General features: G+C 35.0%; 2 protein-coding genes across 12 annotated transcripts in view; both read right to left on the reverse strand.

Moving 5' to 3' along the window:
* Positions 1-2,627: 2,627 nt before the first annotated feature.
* LOC110092157 lies at positions 2,628-6,805 on the reverse strand. Of its 2 annotated transcripts, none has more exons than XM_028701380.1 (3): positions 6,655-6,805; positions 4,156-4,275; positions 2,628-3,390 (listed from the first exon to the last, which is right to left on the reverse strand). In XM_028701380.1, the coding sequence occupies exons 2-3, from the start codon at positions 4,266-4,268 to the stop codon at positions 3,168-3,170; spliced, it is 336 nt and encodes a 111-aa protein (XP_028557213.1). In that variant the 5' UTR covers positions 4,269-4,275; positions 6,655-6,805; the 3' UTR covers positions 2,628-3,167. The 2 variants fall into 2 exon arrangements, with proteins under 2 accessions (XP_028557213.1, XP_020672262.1); XM_020816603.2 differs by having other exon boundaries at positions 4,156-4,278.
* Positions 6,806-11,950: 5,145 nt separating this feature from the next.
* The window catches only part of LOC110093659 (peptidyl-prolyl cis-trans isomerase FKBP16-4, chloroplastic-like), a 30,117-nt gene continuing 26,220 nt past the window's right edge, over positions 11,951-15,847 (reverse strand). For 5 of the 10 annotated variants that reach the window (XM_028701394.1, XM_028701395.1, XM_028701387.1 and 2 more), the window contains exons 6-10: positions 15,454-15,528; positions 15,042-15,131; positions 13,267-13,344; positions 12,327-12,367; positions 11,951-12,215 (exon numbers count right to left, since the gene is read on the reverse strand). In XM_028701394.1, the coding sequence (XP_028557227.1) occupies positions 12,188-12,215; positions 12,327-12,367; positions 13,267-13,344; positions 15,042-15,131; positions 15,454-15,528 (312 nt within the window). In that variant the 3' untranslated portion in view covers positions 11,951-12,187. The remainder of the gene's footprint in view (positions 12,216-12,326; positions 12,368-13,266; positions 13,345-15,041; positions 15,132-15,453; positions 15,529-15,847) is intronic. The other 5 variants (XM_028701388.1, XM_028701390.1, XM_028701391.1 and 2 more) reach the window with 2 other exon arrangements.

Below are 15,847 nucleotides of genomic sequence, written 5' to 3' on the forward strand. Positions count from 1 at the left end.
TTAGCTTGATGTACATTTTATAGAGTACATTACATGATGTGAATACAAAGAATCACTATTGACGTCTTCGTTTGGTCGGGAGGAACATAGTCTGGTGACGGAGGTAAAAAAGGCTATAGTCTGCGGACGACGTAAGTCAGGAGGACCGTAGTTGACGGGAGAAGGAAGACGGAAAGACTGTAGTCGGTGGGCGACGTAAGTCAAAAGGACCGTAGTCGGCGGGCGACAGAGGTAGGAAAGACTGTAGTCGGTGGGCGACGTAAGTCAGGAGGATCATAGTCGACGGGCGACGGAGGTCGGAAAGACTGTAGTTGGCGGGCGACGAATGTTAGGCGGACTGTAGTCGGCTGGCGACGGAGGTCGGAAGGACTGTTGTTTGACAATGAATGTCAGAAGGACGACGTCAGGTAGAAGTCCAACAATGGACATAAATCCAAGATCAGGTAGATGTCCAGCAATAGTCTGATATCCGGTAGAAGTCCGGCGTCAGGTATAAACTTAGCGAATAGCGGAAGTCTGGCATCGGGTAGCATTCCGCCGTCAGTTGGTGGCCGAGGAGAACTCCAGCATTAGATGGTATTCAGGCATAACTCCTACGTTACTTGGAGTTCATGTGAAACCTCGGCGTCAATTGGAGAGGTTGGGCGGAATTCCGACGTCGTTCGGACAGAATTCTGGTGGCGGTGGTCGAGGAGGAGTTCTTCCCTCCTAATATTCTTCTCCTCCTTCTTCTTGCTTCCATCTTGCTTCGCCCCCTCTCAATGAAGAATGTGGGGTCTATTTATAGATTTTATGGAGTGGCATAACTTGTAAATAGGTGTGAGATCAGGGGCAAATAGGGAGTGGTGAATGGATGGCTGATATTGAATCCCTTGATTGCGCACCATTCGTTAGACATTTGAAGGTCTTAGTGATGTCGGAATTCGGCGATCTTGGGCTCGTTGGATTTGTCTCGCCGAGTCGCTCAATTTGACTATAAGCTCGTCAAATTCGGAGACCGTTTAGTAACTCAAATTGTGATACAAACTCTCCAACAGCGCTTCGGGTGCTCGATTTGGGCTCAAATTGAGTTGAATTTGGTGTCGTTGGGTTTGTATTTCCGAGACCCTCAGTTTGACCGTAAGCTAGTTGAAATCGGAGTTTAGGTGCTCCCGGATTTAATTTTTGAAGTTTCTAACTTGATTTTTGCCTCGAGATTCATGTCCGATCAAGATAATTTTTGCATGTATCAATTGCATTTGTTTTTTCCATAAAAAAAGAGCATTTACTTATTATTGTTATCATAATAATAAGTATCCGTGCTTTGGTTCATACCGTTTTTATATCCAAGCATGAAAATGGGAAAAAATCAAAATTTATAAATTTGATAGCTAGAATTTGATGGGAAAAAATGAATATTTTTTAGAGCATCTATAATAAATATAAATAAAATAATAAAAATTTTAAATTCATGTTCATCATCCTTGAGATTGTAACACCAAAATAGCAAAAGAAAAATCAAAATAGGCGCAGATGTCCAAAGCAAATTGAGTTTATCTGATATTGGCACCATCCAAAACAATGAAAAATTATTTTGTGCGTACAGACGTTCGAAGACCAATCAGAACGCTTCACATCACTTTTTTGCTCGATACCGGTGCTAGGTACCACTGTGTACTGAATGACGGGCGCATTCCGATTAATCTCCGAACTGTCTAGTGTCCGCATATAATAATTTCTACAAAACAATAGGCTCATCAAAATAGGCAACATCTATTAACATCTCCTGAGCCTTTGAAAGGAGAAGGAAGAAAAGCAGTGTCCACAAGCATTCCAATATGATATATCCAAAGCAAATTATAAGTTGAATGGCATAAGCAAAAGCATCAAGCAAAATATAATATTTGAATATTTGGAAGCAAATTGGTATTGAATTTCTATTTCCTGTTTTTTTATCTAATAATAACAAAGAAAATTCTATCTTCCCCAAAAGTGTTTTTTATTAAGCTCAATCCAAATATAGAATGCAGTGATAAGTACAACATGAAAAGCAAATTTTTTTTGATGGATTTCTAAGATTTAAACTTACTTTGGGAAGGCTTTTTTACTACTTAAAATAATTTTTAATACAAAAATTTTACAGCTTCTTAAAACAATTTTTTAATATAAAAATTAAAATTTTTTATACAAAAAAGTTATTTTTTGAAAAACATTAAAAAAAACTATCCCAAAAGTTGTTTTTAGGCTTTTGTGATAACTTTCTTGCTATTTTATAAAGTTGCTTTTTAATATAGAAATCTTTAGAAAGCAGAGAAAATGAATGGGTCTAAAGCTGTCTCAAATAAAAAAAGCTTAGTTTCGCATAACTTTCTTGCTACTTTTCAAAATAATTTTTTAATATAAAAATATCTAGCCCAAAAAAAATTTATATTAAAAATATGCTTTAGAAAGCAGTAAGACAGTTTATTTGAGACAACTTTCTTATTACTTTTTAAAACAACTTTTTAGTAAAATTATTTTAAAAAACAATAAAAAAACTATCTCAAACCTTAAGTATGCTGAAAAGTTTGTGAGAAAGACCGACCCATCTAAAGAAATGACATCCATAATGTATTATTGCAGGAAACCCACCCAAGCTGACCGGACAATTAAAGAAGAGATGTGCATTAGTTTCAGTGTAACAAGTACAAAGAATGTGACTCAACAGTTGCTTGCCAGTAGTACTAATAGTTGAAACTTGCATTCAATAACTATTCCATAACTAGAAAGCTCACATATTACAGAACATGAGAGATTATTGGATTCGGACAGCGAACACAGCTTACCGTTCGAACTTCACAGTACCGAATGATACTGAGCTCGATACTGTGAAGTACTGAGTTCGGTACTTCACAGTATCGAGCATACTGAGAAGTACCGAGCTCGGTACTACTCAGTACCGAGTATAGAGTGATGTGGCAGATTTTCATTGGCTTCGAACGGCATCCGGTGTCTGAACCCAATAATTTCCCTACAGAACAGGCACATCCAACAACTCAATACTCTACATGGAAGTGACTACAATCACTTCCTCACTAACAGAAACTGGCATTTTTTTATCTTAATTAATAACCTAAAAAATTGAACCTCAAATAATTATACATAAATTTTATTCAGAAAGTATGACAATATTCTGTTTAGATGAAAAATCATACGGTCTTAGAGCATTCAGGGCATGGCAGGTGTCCCTTAGATAGGCATTTGCTGCATTTTATAAATGATGATTTGATGCCGTCACCTTGAAATAACTGATAAAGATCATCTACCATGCTAAAGCCAAAGAGCCCTTCTTTCCTAACTAATCCTGATCCTTTGCACCTTAAGCATGCTATCATTCTGAGATCACCACATTTTTTACACATTCCCAAAGATCTGCAAAGAAAGACATAAATTACAAGGCAACTCACATAATGCAAGAAATTTAGGAGCAATTGATTCAATGTTATGCGCATAAGATGACGTGAGTGATACTTCATTCCTTCAGAGTTCCAGTATGGGTGATACTGGAGAAATTATTCTGAGTGGACGTCGGACGCAGCCCTCCGTCCGGAGGCGAATAAGGTGCAGACACGTCAGCAGTACCTAGCGAAGGGGTGACGTGGCGCATTCTGGTTTGTCTCCGGACGGCATTCGGCGTCCGCACAGAATAATTTTTCATGATATTGTGGGGTTGAGAATTAAAATTAACCATGGGCAAGTTTAAGCCACAGAAACTACTTAGGGTTAATTTGAGGTTCATTTAAGTTAACTTATAATAACCCCAAATTAAGCAAGTTGAGACCTCGATTAAACACTGGGCCTAGAATCAGATGAAGAAAGACAACATTTTGCTAAAAGAATGGCTAACACGAAAACAAAGAAAACAATCACAAAAAACTTCGTTGTTAGTAGAATTCGTGCCATTGCAACTATCAGTGAATAATAAATACAATATGAACAATTTTTGACAAGTTTAGACTTCTCTTTCACTGTTTTATTGCAAAATAAATAAAATAAAATAAAATTTAATGACAAGAAGATGAGCACATATAGTAGACATTTTGAGTGTTAACAATAATGAATATTTCCTATGAGTTTCAATAATGAAAAAATTTATCGGATAGGCTATTTACAATTGAAACAGATTGGAATACCAACCTTCTTTGAGATGCTGCGATAAAAGCATCCACTTTTGGAGCAGAAATCGTGGCACAAAGAAGCAAAGCACCAACTCCAAATCCAGCAAGCTCACTTGCGGTTATGTTCTCCATGCTTGTACTACTAACAATTTCCATCATTCGGTGAAATGCAAAAGTTACAAGCAGATAAAGGTTAAAAACCACAATGTGCTAAAAATCCACAAAAATGGGAAGTGAATGTTAAGATATGTTGAGCTCAATTTCTCATGCTTATCCCCTACAAATTTGATTTCAAAGTCATTTTAAACTATGAAAATCTTGGATAAGATTTTGACTAATTTGATTTTGGTGTTTAAATTTAGTGGCTATTAAACTTAAGACCAAATTCACAACTTATTTTGCTTTGTATTTGCCAATCTCATGATGCTCTATAAAAGAAAATGAAATCAAAGGATAGGTGGCACTGCTTAGTTCTTGTGGATGCCATAGAGGGAGGTATAAGACATCTCTCAGTCCAAAGGAAGAGAGAGATGGCGAGCCAATGAGCACATTGTTGAGGAACATAAGGTCAAGCATTGGCAACAGTGCACCTCTCTCAGTTCAAAAGGAGATGATCAACAAAAAGGATATTGATGTTGAGATTAACTAGAAGTCTAGAAGGGCATCAAACTCTTTGTGATCGATAATTTTGACCAGTGAAAAGTAGCAGTTAGAGGTCAAATTCTAGAGGTCAATGTTGTGAGTTGGTTAAGGAGGTCCAAACTCCAAGTGGCCTTTGGAAAGGTAAACAAGGTGCTACCATGATAGCATAAGAAGGTAAAGATGGTTCTACATACATGACATCAAACACTGAAAAGTTAAGCAACTTTTAAATCTATTACAAGTGATTCTGTGGATGCAGTGCGAGAGTTTTTGTCAATTGGGAGCTTCCAAAGGGCAGGAAAATCATATAAAAGGATCAAGGAACAACAAAACAACAAAGCAAAGGTTGTGTCAAAGGTTTACATGTTTATGATTGATGGACTAAGGCATTGCAAAGCTCCCTATGTTTGATTGAGAGAGGGAGTTGCACAAGCTTGGTTATCTATATCAAGACAAAACGTCAACAAGTAATATCCAAGTGATTGTTTGCTTAGATGTATGGAATTCAATTTCCTAATGGTTCTCTCATGCAAGTTTGATTTCAAAATCATTCAAATCCGTGAAAATCATGAATAGGATCTGGTCAAATTTGATTTTGATTTCAAGTTTGGTAGCTACAAAATTCAAGATCAAATTCATATTTTATCTAGCTTCGAATTCACACTTTATCTAGCTTCATACTTACCACCTCATAGTACTCTATAAAATGAGATGAAATCAAAAGGTATGTTGCATATCTCAACTTCTTGTGGATGACAACAAGAGCATCAATGACCTCTCCTGATTCAAGAGAAAAAGGTCTATCATGGCCCGATGAGCTAATCAATAATAGTGCACCTCTCTCAATTCAAGAGAAGATGGTTGACAACAACAATATTATTGCTAAGGTTTACTAAATGGGCATCGAGCTCTTGGTGGTCAATGATCCTGGTCAAGGAAGGAGTGTAGTCGAAGGTCGAGTCCTGGGGCCAATGCAAATTGGAAAGAGGATGAAGGTTGGAGCAAAATTATTACGTGCAGAGACCGGACGGCGCCCAGTCTTCAATCAGAATCGGCCACGTCGCATGTACACTATGTACAATTTGTACATAGGTGTGGCCTGTTCTGATTGGAGTTCGGACGCAAGCTGAGCTCGGACTCCACACCTAATAATTCCTCTGGAGCAAGAGGTGACCAATGACTTTCAAATAGGTGGAGGAAGGTGAGTGTGAGGGCTTGCATCTGAACTAGCAAGGAAAAGTAAATGAACTTAAGCAATACACAGCTACAAAGAAGTGGAAGAACAGAAGGTATATAGGGATATCATTTAATATATATACATATAATGATTGATATAATTTCTTCTTAAGATTTCTTTGTAGTTTGATCTCTGCTTTATAGTAATAATAAAGAGAGATGGGAAAATAAAGAGATTGAATAGAGAGAGAAAGAGAGATGTAGTGAGATAAAAAGGAAAATTTTGTGATGTGCAAATATATCGTATCTTGTAATTGTCTTTGAACCAGTGGATCATTTATTTCTCTGTGCGATCCCAAATGTAAGTGAATTTCACTAAACCACTCAAACAATCTTTGGTTCTTCTTTTTGGTGTGCTCTTGCAGATTATTTATTCTATTCTTGCAACCGCCATTTCTCTCAAGCGCACGTTTTCCCCAACAGTGAAAAGAGAGCAAATTTTAGGGGCTGTTTGGCAACAGGATTTAACAGAATTTATGCATGATTTGAGCAGGATTTAAGTCAAATCCTGCCAAACGGGATTTGAGCGCCCTCAGGGCAGAATAAATTCCCCATCTCCCCTTTGGATCGTAAATCCTGAAATTTGGCGGATTTATGGGATTTAGCCGAAGAAGCGCTTGAAAGGGAGAAAGATAGTTACCTTCACAGCGAGCGACCTCCCAGTCGCTGCTTCTGATCAAAATGTCTTGACTTCCGATCCGACAGGAAGGAACCTCGTCGAAGGAGCGAAGTCGAATAGCAACGAAGGAGCCAAAGAAGCAACGAAGTCGAACAGTAAAACCCTAGACACCTCAAAGCTATTGGGAAAAATTATTCTAATTTAACTTAATTAATATAAATTTACATACATATCACTTTATTTTATGTTATTTACATATCTAACACTCAAAACATTAATATTACACACCTATCAACCATCTACAATTTTAATATCAAATGTACCACTTCTATAATTCATTTATATCATTCATACAATCCTATAAGCTTTAATATTTCATTCCATGCACTCAAATTTATTCTATGGGTGGTAGTCATGTAATATTAATATTTGGGTTGTTAGATATGTAAATAACATAAAATAAAGTAGTATGTATGTAAAACCTTAAGTAAATTAATTAAATTCACTCATTTTGAGTAAGAACCCTTTACACCACAAACAAATTTGCTAGATTGTCACTCATCACCATCACCACTCGCCGGCCACCATGTACCGCAACTGCCACCCACCTCTCCCAGTCTCCACTGGCCACCACCATATGCCGCCGATTGTTGCCACCACTCCCAGCCACCACCGCCATTGGTCCCTGCACTTAAAAAAAAAATCACTCGCACTTACTTTAGAGTAATTCAAACAACACCAAAAAACAAGCATGTCATGATTTGCCAAATTTAGATTTATAGGATTTATTTAAATTCTACTCTTTTTTTTTTCTTTTTGGAAAGAATCCTATTAACGTTAAATCCTAGATGTTGCCAAATAGGCTCTTAGGTCATCTCCAACCAAACACTAAACTAGAATTTGCTATCCGTGAGCTGCTCCACCCGAACGCGAAAACTTGCGCCATTCTCGAGGCTGAACAATGCGACGCTTGGCGTCGCACTATTCACAAATGCTATTTTTTCGGTTAGAGAAAAAATATATCAAGAATATTCTTTTTTGATGTTATGAAATAGAATTTGATAGGAGTCGAGTTACTGCATTTTAGAGTGTCACTATATTTTGGAGTCAAAATGAGTTTTTCACTTGGAGATGCCCTTAGTTTCTTCCCAAAAAAAAAAAAAAGTCTTTATTTTTGTATTCTAATGCCTGTAACTGTGCAAGGTAAACAATAGCTATTTGTAATTCAGAAAGGCTTAGATCAGGTCCTGAGTGTTTTCGTCTTCTTCTTAGCTAGCTCTGTGGTCATGTTTTGCATGAATCTTTCACAATATTACGGCTGCAACTGCAAGCGAATCAAATGTTCGACGAATTACCCGTTGTTCGTTCGATTAAAACTTGTTTGTGATCATTTAATTAACTAAACAAACAAACCTGAACAATATTTTAAATACTTGGTTCTTAAATAAACAAACTTGAACGCTGATGCGTTCGGTTTATTTATGTTCGTAGACAACATCATTTGAAGTTCGTGAATAAACTCGACATAGACAATTGCTTTTATTATAAATGTGTTTGTTCGTAGATATGTTCATGAACATGTTTGTTTGATAGTTAAAAAAATTCGTTAAATATGTTCGCGAACATGTTCGATGTAATCGTTTGTTTGGAAGCTCGATAAAGCTCGTTTGTTTAGTTAATGAACATCTAAAAGTAGAGCTCGTTTATAGCTCGTTCATGTTTGTTTGTTTAAAACTCGATAAGCACTAAACGAACGAAATTGAACTAAACATGAACCGAACATGATCACTCATTAATCTAAATGAATCAAACATGAACACAAGCAATAAAGCTCGAACAAACATAAACAACCTGATATTAAATGAACACTCACATACTCAACTCGGCTCGATTAGTTTGCAGCCCTACACAATATTGCATCATATTTTCATTCATCACAGACCCCTTCAACAAAAAAATCGGTATTGCCAGGTTTCACTGCGGCTAATACTAACGATGAAAAAAGTCCAAAAAAACTAGCAAAAATGTCTAAATTTAAGCCCACACATAAAAACTATAGTGCGAAAGCAATTTTTCACCAATAAATCAGATTGTGAAAGTAGAAATTTCCAGAACTCAAAATCTAACATTATCGAGCTGTTATCAATGAAAATTAAAGCTTCGTTTGGGATGGATTTTTTTCTGTTTTTTAAAGCAGCTTTATAGTATTGTTGCGTCCAAGAGGGAACTCTGTCGTTAATTGAGAAGAATTTCCACATCCCGTGGAAGTTGGGAAGAATTCTAGCATTCTCCCAAATATCCAGCAGAATCCCGGCGTGTTCGGGCGGCAGGAAGAGCTCCGGCGGTGGTCGAGGAGGAGCTCTTCCTTCTCCTCCTTCTTCTTTTCTTCTTCTCTCTCTTCACTTGAGTCCCCTTGGTGTAGAATGAGGGCTCTATTTATAGTTTTTCTGGAGTGGCATAGCCCGTAAATAGGCGTGAGATCAAGGGCGAATTGGGAGTGGTTTGAATAGATGGCCGATATCGAATCCTTTGATAATGCACCGTTTGTTGGTCATTTGAAGGCCTTAATGATGTCGTAATTCAATGATCTTGGGCTCGTTGGATTCGTCTCGTCGAGACGTTCGATTCGAGTATAAGCTCGTCAAAATCGGAGACCGTTTGGTAACTCAAATTACGGTTTGAACCTTCCAACAGCGCTTTGAGCCCTAGATTCGGACTCATTTGGGCTCGGATTGGGTTGATCTTGGTGTCGTTGGGTTCGTATTTCCGAGATGCTCAGTTTGACTGTAAGCTCGCTGAAATCGGAGTTCGGGTGCTGCCAAAATTAATTTTTGAAGTTTCCAACTAGCCTTTGTTTCGAGATTCGTGCCCGATCAAGATAATTTTGTGATGCCGTATCAAGTACAAATTTTTTTAATTTTGTACTAAAAATCTGCTTTAAGAAGCAGAAAGAAAGCCGTCCCAAACGAAGCCTAAAGCAAAGCTACCAACCTTTGAATCAACGCTGTCATTAAAGGAAAAAAAAAACTAAGAGATGCAAATTAAAACACAAAAAATTAACTCATAGAGTGGATTTAAGTTTTGTTTGGAATAGATTTCTTACTATTTTATAAAACAATTTTTTAAATAAAATTTTTAATTCAAAATTTTTTTTTACTAAAAAATGATTTTAAATAACAATAAAAAATTTATTCTAAATAAAATCTTAATACCACAGATAAATCGGAGGAATAAGATGGAAAGTAAGATGTAAAAAAATTCTTAAGGAGATTTAGAAAGCTATGCTTCACATATGGAAAAAAACTAGACATTGGAGACAACCATATTTTGGGTTATTACATCCTTTCATAGAATAAATAAATAAATAAAGTTTCTTAATTATGAGAGTCGAAACTAAGAGAAATTATTACGTGCAGAGTATGAATATAACTTTGTCCGAACTCTAATGAAATGATGACATGTGGATTTTTAATATATATTTATATTTATATTTTTTTTTTCTTGCTAGCCCGAGACTTGACCCAGAGGTGATAGTTTTGATTTTTTGAAAAAGTTTCAAATTTAGGATTTATAGTTGGCGCTCATTTTAAAGAAAAAATCCACAAAAGCTCCACAATATTTAGGATTTTAGCCAAATAAAACTTTTGATACCTGCTTAGAAAGAAAAAAAAAAAGAGCAATAATAGATGAAGATGAAGACTATTTTGGTCGAGGACGTTGAATTCTTCAAGGAGATGACATGCTCACAGGACACAGAGGCTGAAAGGCAATATGCGAACGTCAAGGAAGACTTGAAGATAACAAAACTGCAGCCAACCATGGAGAGTTCATGGTATGAAGTGGAAGTTAATTTGGTTGGAGGTGCCGTAAGTTTGAACTTATCAATAAATTTCAAAATCCTCCCAAGTTTTACTGTGTTTCCTATAAATGTATAGTTTTTAGAGTCTATAGACATGTTAATTATGTATTTCTCCTCCAATGAATTTTTTTTTCCTAATTTGTAGAGAGAATTTTTACAAATGGAATTTTATTGAAATGTTTTTGGTTCTTTGTACACACCGTGTATTGCATGTGAAACACTTATATATACAGTGTGTATAAATTCTCTTGTATACAATGTACTTGTACGCACCTAACACATTCTGTTCAAGTGCGTACAAGCTTGTACACACTATATATGTGTATATAGCCTAAAATAGTGTGTATTGACTATGTAGAAGTGTGCAAGCTTGTACACCCTATGGTGTGTTCCTCTTCCTACATTTTTTTCCTTGTACACAGGTGTATATAAGGATGATAAAAAAGGCATAGAAGTTATAATGCAGGTATGCCCATAATACTGATTTTAATATTCATAAGGATCAGCTCAGTTATTTTGTTCAAATTCCAATAAAATAAATTTTAAGAACTTTATTAGTTTAAAATCTGGTTTCAAGAAGGAACCTGATTTGAATTCCCAAACAAAATTTTAAAAATTAAAAACTACAATGAGTTGTTCATCTATGATTAGATTTATAGTGGATGAATATGAATATTTAAAGATGTAAAATTTATTAAAAATCATAATCATAAAATAACTAGGCCAGAAGACCAACATTTACTTAGATCAAGTAGGAGCATCAGTTCTTAAATCAATGATATTAGTCAGGATAAAAATCATTTATACATTTTCCTACCTTGACGTTGAAGTTGGAGGTATAAAAAATTTTAGATTCTCTAAGAGAGATACATACATTCAAAAAAAAAAAAGAGAGCAAAGATTGTATATGACGGCATTAATTCGTTAATTCAATTATTTAAAAATAAACAAATTAATGAAAACATATTTGCATGTGACGTCTAAATTGATAAATTTGATAGATTGATGAATTTTTTTTATTGATGGGATGAATAGGATAACTTATGACTACTTTGGATATTTGAATTTTTTTTTTATACTTGTTATAGGCTTAAATAAATATAATTTAGTTTGTGAATCATTTGTCAGAGTTAATAAACATTGGTAGAATATTCTACTTGGGTGGCCTTTTTGTCAGATAAAATAATTGAATCATTTACGTGACTATTTAAAATATTTATACAAATAATATGGTATCCAATAATATGATAAAATTATTACGTGCGGTCAACGGATGCTGCCCGGAAGCCAATCAGGACGTGCCATGTTACCAATTTATTGTGTATCGTTACTATGTACTGTTGTGTAACGAGTGATGCGACACATCCTAATTGACCACCAAATAATCCGGTGACCGCACATACTAATTTCTCCAAAAAATGAGCAGCACAACTTAAACAGATTCCGACAAGCAAGCAATGTCAAACAACAGCATATAAATGAACAATAAAACATTTCCTCTGCAAAAATACAAATTAAGGTTTTAACCTTCTAAGAAACAAAATAATTCTAGCAAAAGAAAAAAAACTAAGGCCTTTCTACTGTTTTGCTACTGTAATTTCTGCCAGAATTGGCAGAAGCCTGATAGGAATAATGAACCTTCATGCCTGATTCATCAATTAGATTTTCACCAAATGAAATGAAAGCCAGGCATATTTACCCTTCTATAAGTTTAACACCGAAACTGCACCAGAAATTCAAGATAAAATTCAGGATTAGCACAAAAAAAAAATGTAAATTCATGTAAATTTCAGTAAAAATTATTGATATGAAGAGGTGTGAGGCTCATCAATACCCAAAAGGACTCGATTTGATGGATATTAGCTCAACATCCAACTGCATTTTGAAGGAATTGCAAGTTAAACTATTTCTCATGTACAGCCAGCCATGGAAACTCAAGGCAACATATTATCAATAGAAGGTGAACAGAAGAAGAAAATAGCTTTAGAAATAGTTCATGCTCTAAAAGCAACATATAGCTGGAATACTGGTAATTTGTCATATCAAGATAAGCTATAAGGGTTAGGTTTAAATGTTAGGCGGCTGTTGCTGCTGCATGCCAGCACAGTATGCGTGCGGAGACTGGACATAGAGAACCGTCCGGTTTGTCTCTATGAACAGTAAAAGCACAGTAAATTGTACTTTTACTGTTCACAGAGACAAACCGGATTGTTTTCTGTGTCTGATCTCCACACGTAATAATTTCTCGCCTGGAAGGGAATAGATGCACGTAGAAAATTATAAGATTAATATCCAACAAATAATTTTTTTTTTTTAACATAATGTGAGTGGTATTAACTATGCATCATCAAGCTTTTATCTAGCATGCCAGTTTCAGAGGTTTACTTGATGCAAAGAGGTTTCTATTTCTATTTTGATCCAGTTAAAGCTGGTATTTCCTCATTATTTATAAATGCATCATAGTGCCGAAGCACTCTAGTTCAAATAAAAATTCATAAATTTATATTTTAAAATATTTTTCATTTTTGGGCTGTTACAGTCTCCTAGAAAATAGCAACATCAAAGGAGCAGCAAAGGACTACCCGTTTTCTGCCCTTCGATTAATTTCAAACTTTGTAAACACTAGCCATACACAAACTACTATAGACAATATACAGTTTCCCGGTATTTTTATAACCTGTCATACCTGTTAATCTCGCATTCCTATCCCAAGCAAGGGATTAAAAGTCTTCAACAATTAGAACTAAAAATGGATGGTGGATGATATTTCATACCTCAATTGTTGCATTAGGAGGAATCTCCTGGACTCCTTTACTGCCATAAGCTAGTTTAGGCGGAACTATCAATAGTCTCTGCAATATTAATCAGTTCAAAATAACAATGTGATTGGGTCAAGAATAACCATAATTATGCAAAAAATATCTGAAAAAAAAAATACTGCTCAGGAAAACAAAGGAAAAAATGCTGTCTTTTGTAATTTTTCTGTATTCATGAAGCTTACGATCCATTTATATATATATTTTACTCGAACAGCCTAAAGTTCAACAAATTTATAGCAAGAAATGCACATGCAAGTTTCTTGTACCTGAAAATAATTTATATGATACTACAATCTAGAATTAATTGCAATTTATGCCAAAAAAAGTTTTTCAAGAAAGACGTTGAGGAAATAAGCAAACCAATAAAAGAGGGATTTTCATCATCGATAGGTGAAACAGGCACCTAGCTAGAGGTAGGGATTATATTTTAGATATAATGAAGCCTAAATTTTTTAAGCTTTGAAGCAAAGCAAGAAGCATAAGCTACAAACTTCGAAGCATAAACTTTCAGCATTTTAGGATTTGTTTGGGACGACTTTTTTACTGTTTCTTAAAGCGGCTTTCTATTATAAAAATTTTAATTTTTTTTACAAAAAAGCCGCTTTAAGAAGCAAAAAAAAGCCGTCCCAAACGAAACCTTAAGCAAGCCAACTACTTCAAAATGTTAACTTGTTTCCTGGATGACAGATTGATTAACCCTTTGGTTAAGTAACAGCAACGACATAGTTGCATCTATTTCTAATCATTAATTCATTTCTGGTGGCAACTGTATAATTGCATCAAGTTCTGAGTAAATTTTATAATCATCTCTGGTGGTAACTAAGTGCCGATCCGCAAAGTTTTTTCCTTGATACTACATAATGGTTTCTTATGCGATTTTCATGTTCAGAAACTTTTTTCAAGATCTTTTGAAACATGTAATTGAAGACTTTTTGAGTGTAGCTTGAATACATGTAATTATCTTCTTTTTCTATTTTTGTTGCAGCTGGGTGACTGTATTGTAAAATTCATGCTAGTAAAAATGAATTACTTTCATTTTATTTTTTATTGAGTGTTTATCAAATTCTAATAATTTTTCTATTGATTTATGGTTAGGGAATGAAGTTTGAGTTGCTTCTAAAAATTCATGACTAGATTCAAAATTGAATGGCTCGAATTAAATCAGCTCAACTCGAAATTACCACTATTGGTTCAATTTTGAGTCAAGCAGAAATCTATTCTTTCAAATGTGAGTTTTTTTTGTTTTTTTGTTTTTTTTTTTTGTAAGTTTTCAAATTTGAGTTTCGTAAGACTGACTAGGAATTGAGTATATAATAAACCCAGGAAGTTTTGAATATAACAACTTGAACATGCAGCACATTTTAAGATAAGATTCAAAGGGAGCTTTCACAATCGTCCAAACAGCACTGTGGCTAAATTAATTTCACTAAAGCTCAATAACGAAGAATATCAAAAGAAATTAATTGACACTCAAGTAGTCTTCATCCCAGCAGCTCTTTCAGGCTTAAAATGTTCATATTTCTATGCAGTAAATCATAAGAAAATATCAGGTTTGGCATACATTTCATGCAATTTTAATCAAATCAACACCACAGTACCTTCTCAACCAAAAAAATACACTTCCAGTTTAAGAATAGGGAAAAATAATCAATTACTCGCAAAAGGTACAGAGCCGAAATTCACAAGAAAGAGGGGATAAATAATACGTTTAAATGCTCAAGTAATTTTACCTGGCCGCCAACCCTCATTCCTTCAACCCCAAGATCCAAGCCTTTAAGAACAGTACCATTTTCAGACTGCCCGACATCAAAACCATAAGGCTGCAACAATTTAGCAACTATGAAAAGCTAGCAAAAATCCTAAAGAGCAGTTTTGATAAATTATGAAGAAAATTCATATAAAAATTTTGCCAAATAAATCAACTTCAAGAACAATTTGGAAGGACTAGAACACTTTAAGTATTGATGGAAAGGTAATAGAAATAAGTAGCTACAGAAATCTACAAATAAAACTGCACAAAAATTGTGGTAAACAACTATATAATGTTGCATCAGAAATCTCCATTCATACTTTTGAGCACGTTAAAGCTCAGGTGAAGAGAATAATGCTTGTCATGAACATGATCACATTGCATAATCATACCGTGCCACCAGTAACACCAAGGCCTTGACGACTAGTCATGAAAGTTACACCCTTCCACTTGGCAACATAATGCACCTACAAGAAATTCAATGATTAGATTGGCTTTTCAGAACAAGCAAAAGTTATCATGGTAGGTAGCATTCGGATTTTGAAAAGAAAACTAAGAAACCCAAAAGCTAAAACTAACAGAGACCGAACAATGGCTAAGAATATCAATAATGGGAAGGTTTGTAAAGATAGAAATGATTCCAACAACAACATCAAGTCTTCATTCCACTACGTGGGGTCGGCTACATGAATCATTTTTCTCCATTGTGTCTTGTTAAGAGTCAAATTCTCATTTAAATCTAATAAAGAAAGGTCATTTCTAATATTTTCTAACCAAGTCTTTTTA

This window comes from Dendrobium catenatum, unplaced genomic scaffold, assembly GCF_001605985.2.
Source record: "Dendrobium catenatum unplaced genomic scaffold, ASM160598v2 fragScaff_scaffold_1684, whole genome shotgun sequence".
Taxonomy (NCBI): Eukaryota; Viridiplantae; Streptophyta; class Magnoliopsida; order Asparagales; family Orchidaceae; genus Dendrobium; species Dendrobium catenatum.